This window comes from Puma concolor, chromosome A3, assembly GCF_028749965.1.
Source record: "Puma concolor isolate L17-30 chromosome A3, mPumCon1.1.hap2, whole genome shotgun sequence".
In the NCBI taxonomy this organism is placed as follows: Eukaryota; Metazoa; Chordata; class Mammalia; order Carnivora; family Felidae; genus Puma; species Puma concolor.
The window spans coordinates 137845409-137862247 of record NC_141669.1 but is presented as its reverse complement, the minus strand read 5'-3'; the positions used below and the strand labels follow the sequence as shown (position 1 = coordinate 137862247).

The following is a 16839-nucleotide window of genomic DNA, read 5'->3' as shown; positions in this document are numbered from 1 at the left end:
TAGTGCAACTGCTGGGTTGTAGGGTAGCTCTATTTTCAATTTTTTGAGGAACCTCCATACTGTTTTCCAGAGTGGCTGCAATAGTTTGCATTCCCACCAGCAGTGCAAAAGGGTTTCCTTTTTGAACACTTTGGGGTGTTCTCTCGCCAACATCTGTTGTTGCCTGAGTTGTTAATTTTAGCCATTCTCAAAGGTGTGAGGTGGTATCTCATTGTGGTTTTGATTTGTATTTCCCTGATGATGAGTGATGTTGAGTCTCTTTTCATGTGTCTGTTAGCGATCTGTATGTCTTCTTTGGAAAAGTGTCTATTCATGTATTTTGCTCATTTCTTCACTGGAATATTTGTTTTTTGGGTGTTGAGCTTGAGAAGTCCTTTATACATTTTGGATGCTAAGCCTTTGTCTGATACATCATTTGCAAATATCTTTTCCCATTCTGTCAGTTGCCTTTTAGTTTTGTTGATTGTTTCCTTTACTGTGCAGAAGCTTTTTATCTCGATGAGGTCCCAATAGTTCGTTTTTGCTTTTGTTTCCCTTGCCTCCAGAGACGTGTCTAGTAAGAAGTTGCTGTAGCTAAGGTCAAAGAGTTTGTTGTTTGTTTTCTCCTCTAGAATTTTGATGGTTTCCTGTCTTACATTTAGGTTTTTTATCCATTTTGAGTTTATTTTTGTGTGTGGTGTAAGAAAGTGGTCCAGGTTCGTTCTTCTGCATGTCGCTGTCCAGTTTTCCCAGTACCACTTGCTGAAGAGACTGTCTTTTTCCATTGGATACTCTTTCCTGATTTGTCAAAGATTAGTTGGCTGTACCTTGGTGGGTCCATTTCTGGGTTCTCTATTCTCTTCCGTTGATCTATGTGTCTGTTTTTGTGCCAGTACCATGGTATCTTGATTACAGTCTTGTAGTATAGCTTGAAGTCTGATACTCTATGTGGAAAACCCAAAAGCCTCCACCAAAAAACTGCTGATACTGATACATGAATTCAGCAGAGTAGCAGGATATGAGATCAATGTGCAGAAAGAAATCAGTTGTATTTCTATATACCACTTATGAAACAGCATAAAGACAAATCAAGGAATCAGTCCCATTTACAGTTGCCCCAAAACGCATAAAACACGTAGGAGTAAACCTAGTTGAAGAGCTAAAAGATCTGTATGCTGAAAACTATAGAAAGCTTGTGAAAGAAATTGAAGAAGACACAAAGAAATGGAAAAACATTCCATGCTCATGGATTGGAAGAACAATTATTGTTAAAATGTCAGTACTACCCAAAGCAATCTACACATTCAGTGAAATCCCTATCAAAATATTACCAGCATTCTTCACAGAGCCGCAACAAACGATTCTAAAATTTGGATGAAATCGCAAAAGACCCCGAATAGCCAAAGTGATGTGGAAAAAGAAAACCAAAGCTGTAGGCATCACAATTCTGGACTTCGAGCGCTTTTACATATGCTTGGTTGTCATTCATATATATTCCTTTGTGACGTATCTGTTTAAATATTTTGTCCTTTTTTTACTGGGCTGTCTTTTTATATTAAGTTTTTGGATTCTTACAAATATCGTGCATACCGATCCTTTGATAGATACATATGTGTATTCTCTCCCCATCTGTGTCTTGCTTTTTAAGTTTGTTAATGGTGTCTTTAATGAGCAGAAGTCTTTACGTTTACAGTCCACTTTATCACTTTTTTCATTTGTGCTTATAGCTTTATGTAACTTTTGCCTACTACCAAATCATAAAGAACTTTTGTTTTTCTGTCAGAACTTCGTGGTTTTAGCTTTTATGTTTAGGATTATGATCCATTACAAATGAATATTTGGTTCTGGTATGATACAGGAGTTGAGGTTCATTTTTATTTTTCAATGGACATGCAGTTACTTCTAGGACTGTTCGATGAAAAGGCTTTCCTTTCCCCACTGGATGTCATGGATTCCCTTCTTGAAAGTCAGATGACTGATAGAAGTTCACATCTTATTTCTTAAAGCCGTACTCCATCCCACGGATCTATTTTCCTTTCACTATGCCAGTCCCACACTGTTTTAATTACTGTAGATTTTTAGTTTTGAAATTGGGTAGTACAAGTCTTCTAAAATCGTGGGGTTTTTTTTTCAGGAAATTCTAGATCTTTTGTATTTCCATATAACTTTTAGAGTTGACCTACTACTTGCTACAAAAGGCCCGCTGGATGTAGCAGTATGTATGATTGCGATTGTAGTTTGAGAGGGGGAGAGGCAACATTGTGACAATAGTACGTATTTCAGTCCACAAACGTGGTATATCTTTACATTTATTCAGGTCTTTAATTTCGCTCCACAGCGCTTTGTAGTTTTCAGTGTAGAAATCTTACACACCCCTTGATGAACTTATTCCTGAGTCTTCAATCTTACCTTATATGATTGTAAATGGAGTGAATCTTGAATTTCATTTTCCAAATATTTTCTATTAGTATATAAAAATATAACTGATTTTGCAATACTTGCCTCGTATCCTACAGCCTTGCCAAAGTCACTATTTAGTTCCAGTGGTTGTAATGTGGATTCCTGAGGTTATTCTAGGTAGTCGGTCATGGTATCTGCAGATAGAGATAGGGTTTTACTTCTTACTGATTCTAAGGCCCTTCCTTAACTAACTTACTTCCTTTATTCTTCTCCATTCTTCCCTCCCTTTCTTTCTTTATCCTTCTTTTATTCTCCCCTCCCTCCCTTCCTTTATTCCTCCCTTTGCATTATTGCAATGGCTAGAACTTCTAGTACAATATTGAATACAAGTGGTAAAAGTGGTCATCTTTGCTTTCTTCATCATCTTTGCTTAAGGAGGAATGTTGAGTATTTGACCATTAAGCATGACGTTAGCTGAAGGTTTTTGTAGATAAACTTCCATCGGGTTGAGGAAGCTGGTGAGTCTTCACATGTATAAACATACGTTGAAACCATTAGGGTATTCAAGTTAGTAAATATATCCAGTCTCCCTAAATGTTCTTTATGCTCCTTTTTTTTTTTAATTTTTAATTTTTAGGGGCACCTGGGTGGCGCAGTCGGTTAAGCGTCCGACTTCAGCCAGGTCACGATCTCGTGGTCCGTGAGTTCGAGCCCCGCATCGGGCTCTGGGCTGATGGCTCGGAGCCTGGAGCCTGCTTCCGATTCTGTGTCTCCCTCTCTCTCTGCCCCTCCCCCGTTCATGCTCTGTCTCTCTCTGCCTCAAAAATAAATAAACATTAAAAAAAAAAAGATTTATTAATTTTTAATTTTTAGAGAGAGAAAGCATGAGCACGGGAGAAGGGCAGAGGGAGAGAGAGAATCTCAAGCAGGCTCTACACACAGTGTGGAGCCCAAAACAGGGCTTGATCCCGTGACCCTGGGATCGTGACCTGAGCCAAAATCAAGAGTCAGACACTCAACCCACTGAGCCACCCAGGCACCCCTATGCTCCTTTTGATCTGTTCATCCCGTCTCCTACTCTATCCCCATCACTGATGTTTTCTGTACCTTGGATAAGTTTACATTTTCTGCAGTCTCTATAAATAGAATTATCAGCATGTAGCAATTTTTTCTGGCTACTTTCTTTTAGTAATGCATATGTATATACATACGTACTTGTATCAGTATATGATGTATTTATGTATACTGTCTATGTAATATATAATATACAAAGTATACATGTAGAAGTATATATTCTACATATTTTACATGACATATTACACATAATATATACATTTATATAGGACATATTTTGTATATACATTTGTATTTTTTTTTATTTAGCCACATCACATGTATCAAGAGTTTAATCCTTTTTATTGCTGAATGGTATTCCAGTGTATGGTTTTACTTCAGTTTGTTCCGCCCATTCCCCTGTTGATGACTATCTGGAGTGTTCCCTGTTTCCAGCTATTGTAAAATGCCACTGAAAACATTCATGTATAATTATCTTCACGTATGTGTGATTATATATATGCTTTTATTTCTCCTGGCTAAATACCAGGGAGTGTGATCAAAAGCACAGGTATAGGTTTACCTTTTTCAGAAACTTTTAGACTTGTCCAAAGCAGTTTTATCATTTTACATTTTTACCACCAGTGTGTGAGAGTTCCAGTTGTCCACATCCTTGACGACACTCCGTAGGGTCAGTCTTCCCTCCTTGCCGTATTACGCTGCCGGGAACCTTCAGTACCATGTTGAGTAGAAGTGATGGGAGCCTATGTCTTGACCTAGCTTCTGATGTTAAGGGGAAAGCATTTTTTTCACTATGGCCTATTTACGGTGACACTTTTTCATGTGTACCCTCTATCAGACTGAGGAAATTCTCTTTTATTCCTAAGCTGCTGGGAGCCCTCCTTGATAATAAAGAATGTTGGGTTTGGGGAAATGCTTTTCCTGCATGTGTTGATGTAATACATGGTTTCTCTTGTTAGGTTCCTAATAGAAATACATTGATTTTCCAATGTTAGACTAACTTTGCATTCTGGGGATAAACCCCACTTGGTTTCGGTACGTATTCTCCTTTTCTGTATCATTGGCACTGATTCCCAGAAGTCAGGCAGGAATTTGATGTTCTGTATGCTAGGTCTATGTCTTCCTGTGGCAGAGTGCAGGCAGTGTCACTAGCCTCACGGAATGAATTGGCAAGTTTTCCATAGTCTTCAGGTTTCTTTTTTGTTTTTAAGTTTATTTATTTTGAGAGTGGGCCCAAGCAGAGGGGAGCAGAGAGAGACAGAGACAGAGAGAGAGAGAGAATCCCAAGCAGGCTCCATGCTGCTGGCACAGAGCCTGCCCGGTTTGGGGCTTGAGCTCACGAACTGCGAGATCATGGCCTGAGCCAAAATCCGGAGCTGGACACTTGACCGACTGAGCCACCCAGGCACTGCGTAGTTTTCAGTTTTCTACGAGAATGTGTGTAAAATTGGTATTGTTTCTTTCTTAACTACTTGCTAGTATTTGCACCTTTCTTTGTTGTGAAGGCTCTTAACCACAAATTCAGTTTATTTAATAACTAAGGGGTTTTTCATGGTACCTATTTCTTCCTGAGTAAACTGATAATTTGTGTCTCGTAATCTCTCCATTTCATCCATATTGTCAGATTTATTGGTGTTAAGTGGTTTATTGTGGCCCCTTCCTGTCTTTACTGTCTGTAGACTACAATGATGGCCTCTCTGTCACTTCTGATGTTCATAACTTGTATCTTTTTTTCCTGATCAGTCTGATGAAAGGAGAATATCGATTTATTGATATTGTCAAAGAACCAGCCCTTGGTTTTATTGATTTTTCTCTTTTGTTTTCCTGTTTTCAATCTTGCTGACCTCTGCTCTCATGTTTCTTGTTTCTTTATTTTCAGCTTACTTTAGTTTTAATTTGCCTTTCTGTTTCTGGTGTCTCAGGGTGGAAGCTGAAGTCATTGATCTGAGACTGTTTATTCTTCTAGTATAGCCATTTCAGCTTTATTGTATTGTACTTTATGAAGATGCTTTTCAAATTTTTATTTATGTTTTATTTTAGAGAGGAGGGGAGAGGGGCAGAGGAAGAGAGAGAGAGAATCCCAGGCAGGCTCCATGCTCAGTGCAGAGCCTGATGCAGGGGCCCAATGTGGAGCTAGACACAGGGCTCAATCTCATGACCCTGGGAAGATGACCTGAGCCAAGACCAAGAGTCAGACGCCCAACCGACTAACTGACCCAACCAGGTGTCCTGCCATTTACAATTTACAGCTTTAAACTCTTCCCGAGTACTTCCTAGCAGCATCCTGCAAATTACCATATGTTGTATTTCCATTTTCATTAATCTGATTCTTTAAGATTTTTCTTTTGATTTCTTTTTTGACCCATAGTTTTATTTAGAAATTTTTTATGTAGAGTCCATGTATTTGGGATTTCAGAGATAACTATTTCATTGTTATTAGAGGGCATACTTTGTATGATTTGAGAATCCTTTTAAAAATCTCAGCACTTATTTTATGACCCAGCGTGTGGTCTGTAATGATAAATCTTCTGTGTGCACTTGAAAGGAATGGGCATTCTGTTGTTGGGTGGGAGGGTGGGTTGACAGTGTTGTTTGAGTCTTACATATCCTGTTCATCCGCTTGTCCTGTGTTACTGAGAGGGGGGTATGGAAGTCACCATTGTAATTGTGGTTTTTTTCCTGTTGAGTTCTGTCATTTTTTGCTTCAGGTATTTTCACTCTCTACGATTAGTTGTATAAACATGTAGTAGAATCTTTTCTTGTTAAATTGACCCCTTGATCTTTATGAAATGACCCTGTTCTTCCTGTAGTTAAATTCTTTGCTCTGTAATCTACTTTAATATTAAGATACCTTCTCCAGCTTTCTGTTCGTTAATTATGGCATGGCATATCTTTATTTTTAACTCATTTTTGTCTATTTAATGTAGGGTACTTGTAGGCATCATATACTAAAGGCATTGTTTTTTAAATGCAATTTGACAATGTCTGCCTTTGAATTACGGTGTTTGATGTGATTTTGAATACGCTTTAAATTTACCAGCTAGCTCTTGTTTTTTCTCCCTACCACTCCTTCTGCCATGTTTCTTTTTCTCTCTTTCTTCTTTTGTATTAATTGATTTTTCCAGTGATTTCATTATGTCTCTTTTGTTGGCTTTATACCCCCTTCAGTGGTTGATTTGGGGTTTATTTTATACATCTGTAGCTTGATAGTGTGTAATATTATACCCTCTTATGTGTAGCATGGGAACTCCGTAACAGTATACTTCCATTTTTGCTTTCCTGGCTTTTGTGCCATTGCTGTCAGTTGTACAAAAAAGTTTTTTGTCTGTCTGTCTGTCGTTGTTGTTTTGCTTTTGTGTGTGTCAGAAACTTTGCAATATGAGTAGGATCATGACCTGAGCCAAGATCAAGAGTTGCACATTTAATGGACTGAGCCACCCAGGTGCCCCTCACATCTTATATTTTTATGGTACCCATATTTTTATGATACATATGTTACTGTATTTTAAAACAAAAAGTCCTACATGGATCCTCTGTCTTCCTCTAGCCCTCTTACTCTTTTTCCATTTATAGCCAACTTTGAGAGTTTTTACTAAATCTTTTTTCTCCTGCTTTTCAGTCCTGCTCTTACTACATTCTGTTTTCTGTCCCACTCCACTGAATTTTAGATGTCCAAACAATAAACTTTATTATTAGTATCAGTTTGCACACTTGCAGTCCTCGTTCTGACCCTTCCCTTACATTTGACACTGTTGACTACACTTTGATTTTTGAATCTTTTTTCCTAATTCCTTAACTAGGCTCTAGATAGAGATGTGAGCAATAAACTATCCCACCTTTATATTTTTGCAGATGTCTAAAATATCTAAACCCACGTCTAAGACTAAACTCAATTAAAAATAGAACTACCCTAAGACCTAGGAATACACTAGTAGGTATTTATCCAAAGGATACAAAAATGCTGATTTGAAGGGGCACATGCACCCCGATGTTTATAGCAGCACTGTCAACAATAGCCAAATTATGGAAAGAGCGCACATGTCCATTGACCAACGTATGGATAAAGAAAATGTGGTACACACACACACACACACAATGGAATATTACTCAGCATCAAAAAGAATGAAATCTTGCCATTTGCAACAACATGGATGGAACTAGAATGCATTATGCTAAACAAAATAAGTCAGACAAATAACCCTAACCCTAACTCACTCATATGTGGAATTTAAGAAACGCAACAGATGAACGTAGGGGAAGGGAAGAAAAACTAAGATAAAAACAGAGACGGGGGCAAGCCACCAGGGGCTCTTTTTTTTTTTTTTTTTTTTTTAATGTTTATTTATTTTTGAGACGATGCAAGAGACAGAGTGCAAGCAGTGGAGGGGCAGACAGAGGGAGACACAGAATCTGAAGCGGGGTCCAGGCTCTGAGCTGTCAGCCCAGAGCCCGACGCGGGGCTCGAACCCACAAACCGTGAGATCATGACCTGAGCCGAAGTCGGACGCTTAACCGACTGAGCCACCCAGGCGCTCCCAGAGGCTCTTAAATACAGAGAACAAACTGAGGGTTGCTGGAGGGGAAGTAGGTGAGCGGATGGGCTAAATGGGGGATGGGCATTAAGGCGGGCACTGTTGTGTTGACCAATTGGTGTTATATGTAAGTGATGAATCACTGAAACCAACGCTACATTGTGTGTTAACTAACTTGAATTTAAATAAACTTAAAATTGATAAAAATAAAACTAAACTCATGATTCTATCCCGCCAAACTCCTTTTTTATTTCCTGTTTTGACAAATAGTAGGATAACCTTCCAGCTCCCCCTGCCCCATACAGAAGCCACTCTTGATCGTTTCCTTCCCTTAACTGATCTTTTTCCACATCCATTTTTTACTGTCTCTTAAAATCTTTTCAATTTCTTCTCTCTCCTCTATTTTCACGCCAATCACTGCTGCCACTTCTTAATGCGGTTGTGACTTGCATCTTGCCAAGTGTAGCTGCACATAATTGGGCAAAAAAAAGTTATTTTCATTGTTTTAATAGCATAACTTGAAGTTGATTTTTAAGATTTTCCGATATAAAACTCATCCTGATTTTACGAGGATACTTTTATAAAAAAAAAATAAGTTCTTTATATGTGGATTAAAAGTGTTTGGGGGGGTGGTTCCTGATTGGTGAATAAGAATGTATCATTGTGCCAGGAGGGTGGTACAACCTAAAATTCACAGGGATAGGAGCTCCTGTCTCCGGACCCTTCCAGACCTCACGCTACTTATCTCTCCACCTGGCTGTTTGTTTGTATCCTTTAATATCCTTCATAATAATGTGGTAATCTAATGTAACCTGTATGGAGCAGGCAAGACCGAATTTTTACATGAATGGCACCCATGGAAGTAAAAAACAAAAAAGCAAAACCTGGAGATCAGTTAGTATACTTGCAGACTAGGGGATGAGGAGGCAGCACAATGGGGTGCATGCAGTTAGACCCTTTTGTATATAATATGTAAGAATTTTTATTTATTTAGTCTCCATGGATGATCTTAAAAATTTTTTAAATGCCTTTGCAGCAGAAAACATATTATATTCATGTACCTATAGTGTATTAGAATCTCCTATGGGTATGTAGATAACATAAGGTCCAAATATGTTTATCTGTAAATACTCGGATTCTTTAGCAAGCAATAAAATGACTTTTCTGATATCTCAGTAATATTGCTAATTAAAAACAAGCCATGACATAGTCCACGCAGTCAAAGGAAATACCAGAAGTTTCAACAAAGCCGACAATAAAAGATAACAAATATCAACTAATTCTTATATAGTTACAATATATGTGGAGGATACTTTGCACATAAAGGCACAAAGCATTCAGCAACATTGGAAGTAATTTCTAATACCGTGGTTATGTAAGCAGCGAAGTAAATGTTTCATTTACTAGTTCATAGCAAGCTGCAGAAAAAAATCAGATCAGCGATAAAATAATCAGCAAAAATATACATCAGGATTATAAATTTTCTAATATTCATCATCAGCATTCAAAACATTATTGTCTTCAAAGTCACCAAAACTTTCATCTCTAAAGTCTGAATACCTGTTCCTGTTGACACACATGACTTTTTTTCCCACAATAAAACCACCACACTCTTTAAATTAGAGACTGTCACCACTGTCTTCAAGCAATTAATAATTCTTATTACCATGACAGATGTTACTCTGGAAGCTTTCATGACCATATCGTTGCAAAAACAACCCATATTCTGCTTGAGTAAGCCACATAGCGATCAGAATTTTATAGCCAATGGAGACAGTTATCCCGTGGGTTAGGTCATGGAGTAGCCAGTAGAGCTTTCCCTGATGTAGAGAAATTTTTCTACGTGGTGTGCTCCATTTCCATCAGGGTGTTTTCCGCCTGCCCCAAAGTGTACACTGGGGGCAGGTGTGATGACTTGCCAGTCAACAGGAGCACTGGCAGAGTAGGACAGGACCCTGGTGGCCTGTAGTCCATAGTACAGGCACTTGAATTGGATGCCAAGTGATTCCGAAGGGAGCTAAATCCCTCTTACACACTGGCACTAACTGTTTTCACTGGATCAGTGAATTCATGAGGAATTGCACCGTATTCTTCTTCAGTTTCCTGGCACTCAAGTTTTTTGACCGTTGTTGACTGTCAACTTGTTTGTAACAACTGGCTTTAACAGAAATGTTTGAATAGATGCTTTTGCCTAAAAATATACTTATTTATGTATGGAACTGAAGTTATTTCGTTTGCCTCTTTTAAGTTAAGCAAATAGTTCCCTTAGATGTGTTCCAGAAATATTTACTAAGAACCTGTGAGTGTCCAAAACATATTTACGGCTTTAGCTTATTAGTTATTAGCCTGTAACTCATCGATCAGAAGACTCGGAAAAATAAATTCAATTGATTTGTTTGCATAGATAGTTAGTCCCAGAATTAATTAAATATTGTTAGATCCAGAAGTTAATATTATTTCGATTTAATGAATATGCTGCATGACTTTCTTATTTATACTGTACCTATAGAGTGGCAGCATAGAAATGAATGTAAACTAATCAGTATGATTTGTCTATGTGCAGTGAGAGAATCGAAGAAGCTCCTGACCATAATCTTGAAAAATACAGTAAAAATTAGTAAAAGAGAAGGGAAAAAATTGCTTCTGTATTTTGATGCATCATTGGAAATTGCTAGTGTGACACAAAAAATTTTGGGTGCAAATAAATACAGGGTAAGTGTTTTAATTCTTTTTAATACATACTTTCATCAAATTCTTTTAAATAAATATTTATTTTCATAATTCTGGAAACTTAGTTATTTGGGGCTATAAGTTTCATCGATTTTTTTTCCCCTAGAATTCTTAAAATGACATGTAGATTTTAGTTTTTAAAATTTGTAATGTGGAATAGCCATCAGATTGTTAGTTGTATCCTTGAGACACCTGTTTAGAATCTCAGATCACAAAATCAGCTGCAGTACTCAAAACATCTAACAAAATTCCTGCTAGGTGTTTAAAAAGTGAATTGAGACAAAACCCTGTTTTTACGATAGTAAACATTGTGAGAATTGCAGACTGTCCCCCAGAAGAAGTGAATGAGTGGCATAGGGAAAATGGGGTATAGAAGCTGAGGAAAGAGAATGCTCGTTAAGAGACTTAAAGGAAAGGCTTTGGAGACGGGGCTTGGAATGGCTTTGGAAATTGATGGGTGTAGTTTAGATAAGGTGCTTTCTAGAATTGTGGAAGACATCATGAGTTCATAAGGTGACAATTCATGTTAAGTTTGAGGGAGATATCCCGTTGACAAGCTTGGGTAATGCATGTCTTAGTCTGTGCAGGCTGCGGTAACAAAAATACCATACACTGGGTGGTTTCAGTGACACACATTGACTTCTCATAGTTCCGGAGGCTAGAAGTCCAAGATCAGGTGCTAGCAGACTTATTTTCTGGTAAGGGCCCACTTCCTGGTTCACAGTGGCTAGCTTCTCGCCGTGTCCTCACATGGCAGAAGGGGGTGAAGGAGCTCTTTGGGGTCTCATGAGGGCACTGATCCCATTCATGAGGGCCCTGCCCTGATAACCCACTCAACCTCCCAAAGGCCCCACCTCCTAATACCATCTCTTGGGGATTAGGTTTCAATATGTGAATTTGGGGGGGGACACATTCAGTTTATAGCTGCGGGAAAGATTTATGGTAAAGAAAAAGAGACTGTGTTTCTGAGGGACCCTCACCAAAATGGCAGGCTAGGAAGACTGATTAGTGAAGAGACATTATGGTATTCTGAGAAGGGTATTTACGTACGCAAAATAATGATTTGAGATAATACAGCAGTTTTGAAAGGAAACAGGAGATAATTGCATTCAAATAGAAGGAACTGAGAGAAAATGACATCTCTTTGAATTAATTTTAGGAATTTACCAGAAAACAAGGTATTTCCGTTGCCAAAACATCCGTGCATATAATTTTTGATGCAAGTGGATCACAGGTATGTGTCTGACTTACTTGATTTTTATCACTGGGCTAAGCTGAACCATAAGTAATAGGACAGTATGATGTTGGAGGGTGAGTATCTAAAAGATACCTCGTCTCAGCATAGAGAGTGCCCCAATGAGATGTATGGGATTTTTAAAGTATGTTATTATTTTAGTACAGAAGATGGTTATTAGTAGTTTTGATAACTTTAAAAATTAGAAATATATGTCCTGCCTCTAATGCCAGAGTTGGTTTTATGTCTGTTGACGTTTGAAACGTGGATGCTTTTTTGTTGGGTCAATCTGTAGGACTAGGTACATGGAAGACAGAAAGAATTGACGCAAGTGTGGGATGAGTAGGCACTTGATTAAGACAGCCAGTGATTTTTGAGAACTTTGTGTGGTTTGGAGTTTGAAATACTTTTTTCCACATTCTCCCCAACAGATTCTGGTGCCAGAAAGTCAAATCTCACCCATGGAAGAGGAAATCATTAGTTTGAAGGAAAAACCTAACTCCCAAAAGGAATTCGCTAAACCTCCAAAATGTATCAAAAACAGCAATCAAGGGGACAGAAAGAATAGTCAGCTTGGGGTAAATATGGTGTCAAAATAGTTGTTTATAAAACGGCATAGATCAAATCATTGCTATATGTAATTATAGAAAAAGGTGTCTAGAGTTTACATTAATGGTCGTCATCAATAACATTTCAGAGTATTTTCCCCTGCCTTTTACAAATGCGAACAAAAGCATTGTGCTTTAGCAATTCTGTTTACGTGTAAGTGTAAGAGAGTAACTACCACTTTTTACATTTATCCCCTGTTTTGTATTTGCTTTTGGCCTTATGCAGAACACAAATCTACAATGCAGTGTCTCTTTACTCACACAAGGACAGAAAGCAAAGTATTAAGCTCTTCCTCCTCCTCCTCCTCCTCCTCGTGGAGACTCCCTTCTAGGCCACACTCAACAGAACCAGCACTCCACCTTCTTCCCTCGCTGTGACACTTGACATGGCCAACAGCCCTGTCTTTCCTATCGTCCTCTCCTCCTCCGATTTCTGCTAGCATTTTAATTGTCTCCCTACTCTGTCACTACGTTGGGGGTACTTTCCCTCCCTACATTCTGGATGCAGATTCGCTCTAAAAGCGTGGCTCAGCCTCCTGAACACGTCTGTGCCTTCTCGCTTACAGAGCTCCTTCACGTGCCCAGTGTAAACTCTTGAAATGTACCAGACCTCTCTTCAGAGTGCCATAGTGACACCTCACTCTTCTAATGTTTCCCTTGGTGCGTCCCTCCAAGTCTTTTCCTAAAGTCTAACTTCAAACTCTTTTATCTTTTGTGTCAAATTTGCATCTGTCTGCATACTTCAGTAAGGCTACCGTTAGCGTTTGGATGGCGTCCTGAATCCAGCCTCCTCTCCTGTCACACCTAGGACCGAGGTACCAGCGGTGGTCCTTTCACAGCATCTCTCAAGTCCTTTCCTCCTCACGCCCTTCACTGTTGCTCATCTTCGCATACCTGGCTTAATGCAGCCACCCCCTCATTGTTCTTGGACACGGTTGCTTCATCCTGTGAGCTACCCCTTGTGGTGTCCCATGCTTTTCTTAATACCGGCGTCCTGGTAGCATTCTTCTGCTCAGAAACTTTGTGATCTCTGTGTTTACCTTCCTGCGTCTAAACTTGGACTCAATTCTGGGACCTTTTACGTCTCCTTTTACTCTAAAGACCACTTTATGGGTAAGGTCAGTTGCTTTACTGCCTCTTTTTTATGTCGCACTAATTTTTGCGCCTCTACGTTCATCCGTGTTGTGTGTCCTTTTTTTTCACTTTTCCCCATTTCCCCCTGGCCCTTATGTTTGCAAGGCTTGATGATTAATTTCGCTTCTCTTCATGGACCTTTTCCCGCTGCAATTTTTACTAACTTCTCACCTTTACACAACTGGAACTCTCACAGGCTCCCCCGTACACTTCGACGTGTTGGTGTTGCTGTCCTTTCCCGTTAGTCTTGTTTCTTCAGTAAGTGAAATGTCAGTTTTCCTTAGACAATTCACTTATAAAAGCCATTTGCCATTTTCTGTGCCTTTTGGTTTTTTTTACGTAATATAACTTATGTCAAATTGGTTTCCATACAACACCCAGTGTTCATCCCAACAGGTGCCCTCCTCGATGCCCATCCCCCATTTTCCCCTCTCCCCCATTCCCCCATCAACCCTCAGTGTGTTCTCAGTATCCAAGAGTCTCTTACGGTTTGCCTCCCTCCCTCTCTGTAACTTTTTTTTCCCTTCCCCCCATGGTCTTCTGTTAAGTTTCTCAAGATCCACATATGGGTGAAAACATACGATATCTGTCTTTCTCTAACTGACTTATTTCACTTAGCATAATACCCTCCAGTTCCATCCACGTTGCTACAAATGGCCAGATTTCAAATGAATAAAGAAGATGTGGTTTATATATACAATGGAATACTACTTGGCAATGCTGTGCCTTTTATATCCAAGTTGTACCTTGAGTAGTTATTTAAAATTCTTAGGACCCCCACCTTAAACTCAGTAAGTCATAAACTCTGGAAAAGATCTCTCTAAAAAACATTGCACTGTTGTGAAATACCCACTGTGTTTTTGTTCAGAATTAACTGTGAAGCGTTTATATGAATAAGTAACTTTCCAGGTCCCATTCACTATGCCGCTAGGAACTCTCCTTCTTTGCACAAGAATCCATTGGTTCAGTAGTTTGTTTTCTGGTTGATCTTAGAATTCCCCCTTTTCCTCTCCTTTCCACCTTTCCTTCTCACCCCATTTACATACCTATTAAAATACCTGCAGTATTTTTTTTTTTAGTCTCAGGGGCAGGTGCCTTTAAAAAACAACAACAACAACACAGTTCTCCTCTGCCTCTTTGCAGTTTTTCATCATCTCCTCCTTTATATGACGCCCCCTGAAACTCCTGTTCCTGCAGCCCTTGCCTCTGCTTGCCTCCCTCTGTTCAGTCACTCTAGAATGAAGTCAGAAAATGTGCATCTTTATCAGAGCCACTAGCTCGTGCGTGTGCTGCTGAGTCTCTGAATTCCTGTAGCTACCTTTACTCCAAAGTCAGTTTGGTCTCCACAGATTATTAATACAATTTTTTAAAATATGTGAAAGTTTTGAGGAATGCTGAACATTATGAAGGCATTCACGAACAAATTCGCCTAAGTCTGTATCCAAACATCACGCCCTGAAGTAGAATAAGAAACTGAGCCATTGGTTGTAAGATACACCCAGTATCAGTAAAATATTTTCAGCTGGTATATAAAGGTGCTGTATTCCATATATCTGGATACTCTATAACTACTTTTTAAAAATTATTTCTTAGAGAGCATGCGAGCAGGGGAGGGGCAGAGAGAGAGAGAGAGGGAGAGAGAGAATCCCAAGCAGGCTTTATGCTGTCAGTGTAGAACCTGACATGAGGCTTGAACTCACAAACCGTGAGATCATGACCTGAGCAGAAACCAAGAGTCGGACGCTGAACTGACTGAGGCACCCAGTGTCCCTCTATAAATACTTTTTAAAACAACATTCCTTGTTTGGGCTACCTATTCAATACCAAATATTTAGGATAGAACCTCTCAAGTCAGCCTAAAACAGAAATTTCTTGATATGATGTCATGTATAAAATACCATATGCCTTTTGGGTGTAGTCAAGGTAAATGTTATGAATAAAATTGTAGGACAGTTCATTTCAAAAGAGGATGTGTGTTTACTGTGGCTGCTTCTCATGGTTTCAGATAATTACTCCTAGCAAAAGAAAAATGTCTGAAGCATCAATGATTATTCCTGGTGCAGATAGATACACTGTGAGAAGCCCAATACTTTTAATCAACACATGTAAGTTTTATATTCTTGAAAGATTTCTAACATACATATTTATATATATGTCCATATTTTTGTGCATATATATATATATATATATATATATATATACACTTTTTTTAATGTGTTTATTTTATTTTTGAAAGACCACAAGCAGGGGAGGGGCAGAGAGAGGGGGACAGAGGATCTGAAGTGGGCTCTGCGCTGACAGGGTGACAGCAGTGAGCCTGATGTGGAGCTTGAACTCACAAACCACGAGATCATGACCTGAGCTGAAGTCGGACACTTAACCGATTGAGCCACCCAGGTGCCCCAGACATTATTCTATCTTTAAAGCAGGCATTTTTTAATTCAGAGATATTCTGGGGATTTAATTTACACAGAGGATAAGTTAGAGATACGGAAATTGTTAAGATACAAACCACAAACGTCTTCTAATTGCCAAGAAATTTCCAATTTCGAAGAAAGGTCTGACAGGTATTAACATATAAGCATTATTCAAAATATTAATACCCAGATTAATAACTTGTAATTTAAGCGGGAGTCAGCCATAACATAGCAGCTAAAACATTGTGTCCCTCGGGCTGCTTGGGCTTGTTTCCCTGCTCCCAGGTGTGTACTTTGTACAGATTATCCTCCAGGTGAGTTTAGAACCAGTTTTCTTAAAGTGGAGCTAAAGTGTCTGCCTCATCAAGTTGTTTAGAAGACAAAATGAAAATCATTCATTCAATGAGGAATATTGTGAAACATTTAGACAGTGCTGGTACATACTAAGAGCTGAATAAAAATGAAAACATAACGCTACATACTAGCTGCTATAAAACAGTCATATTTATTATTAGTCTTCTGACAATTTAATAGTGACCTTCTGTTCCCAAAATCCAGTTGCCTCCTGGGCAATTGTCTAATATCCAACAGGCTCCTCAATTTTTACAGGTCCCAAATAAATTGATTTTTCCACCCTCCCTGCTAGTTTTTTGTCCATTTTTTTACCTTGGTAAATGGCATCTGTATCCACTTATTCATCTAAACCAGAAGTCTTGGGCCCATCCCAGCAC

The 16839-nt window shown here is 38.9% G+C and overlaps 1 protein-coding gene across 5 annotated transcripts in view; it reads left to right on the top strand.

Moving 5' to 3' along the window:
* The window catches only part of SYCP2 (synaptonemal complex protein 2), a 78683-nt gene that overhangs the window by 30382 nt on the left and 31462 nt on the right, over positions 1-16839 (top strand). For all 5 annotated transcript variants that reach the window (XM_086702617.1, XM_086702618.1, XM_086702615.1 and 2 more), the window contains exons 15-18: positions 10549-10697; positions 11875-11949; positions 12381-12527; positions 15697-15796. In XM_086702617.1, the coding sequence (XP_086558743.1) occupies positions 10549-10697; positions 11875-11949; positions 12381-12527; positions 15697-15796 (471 nt within the window). The remainder of the gene's footprint in view (positions 1-10548; positions 10698-11874; positions 11950-12380; positions 12528-15696; positions 15797-16839) is intronic.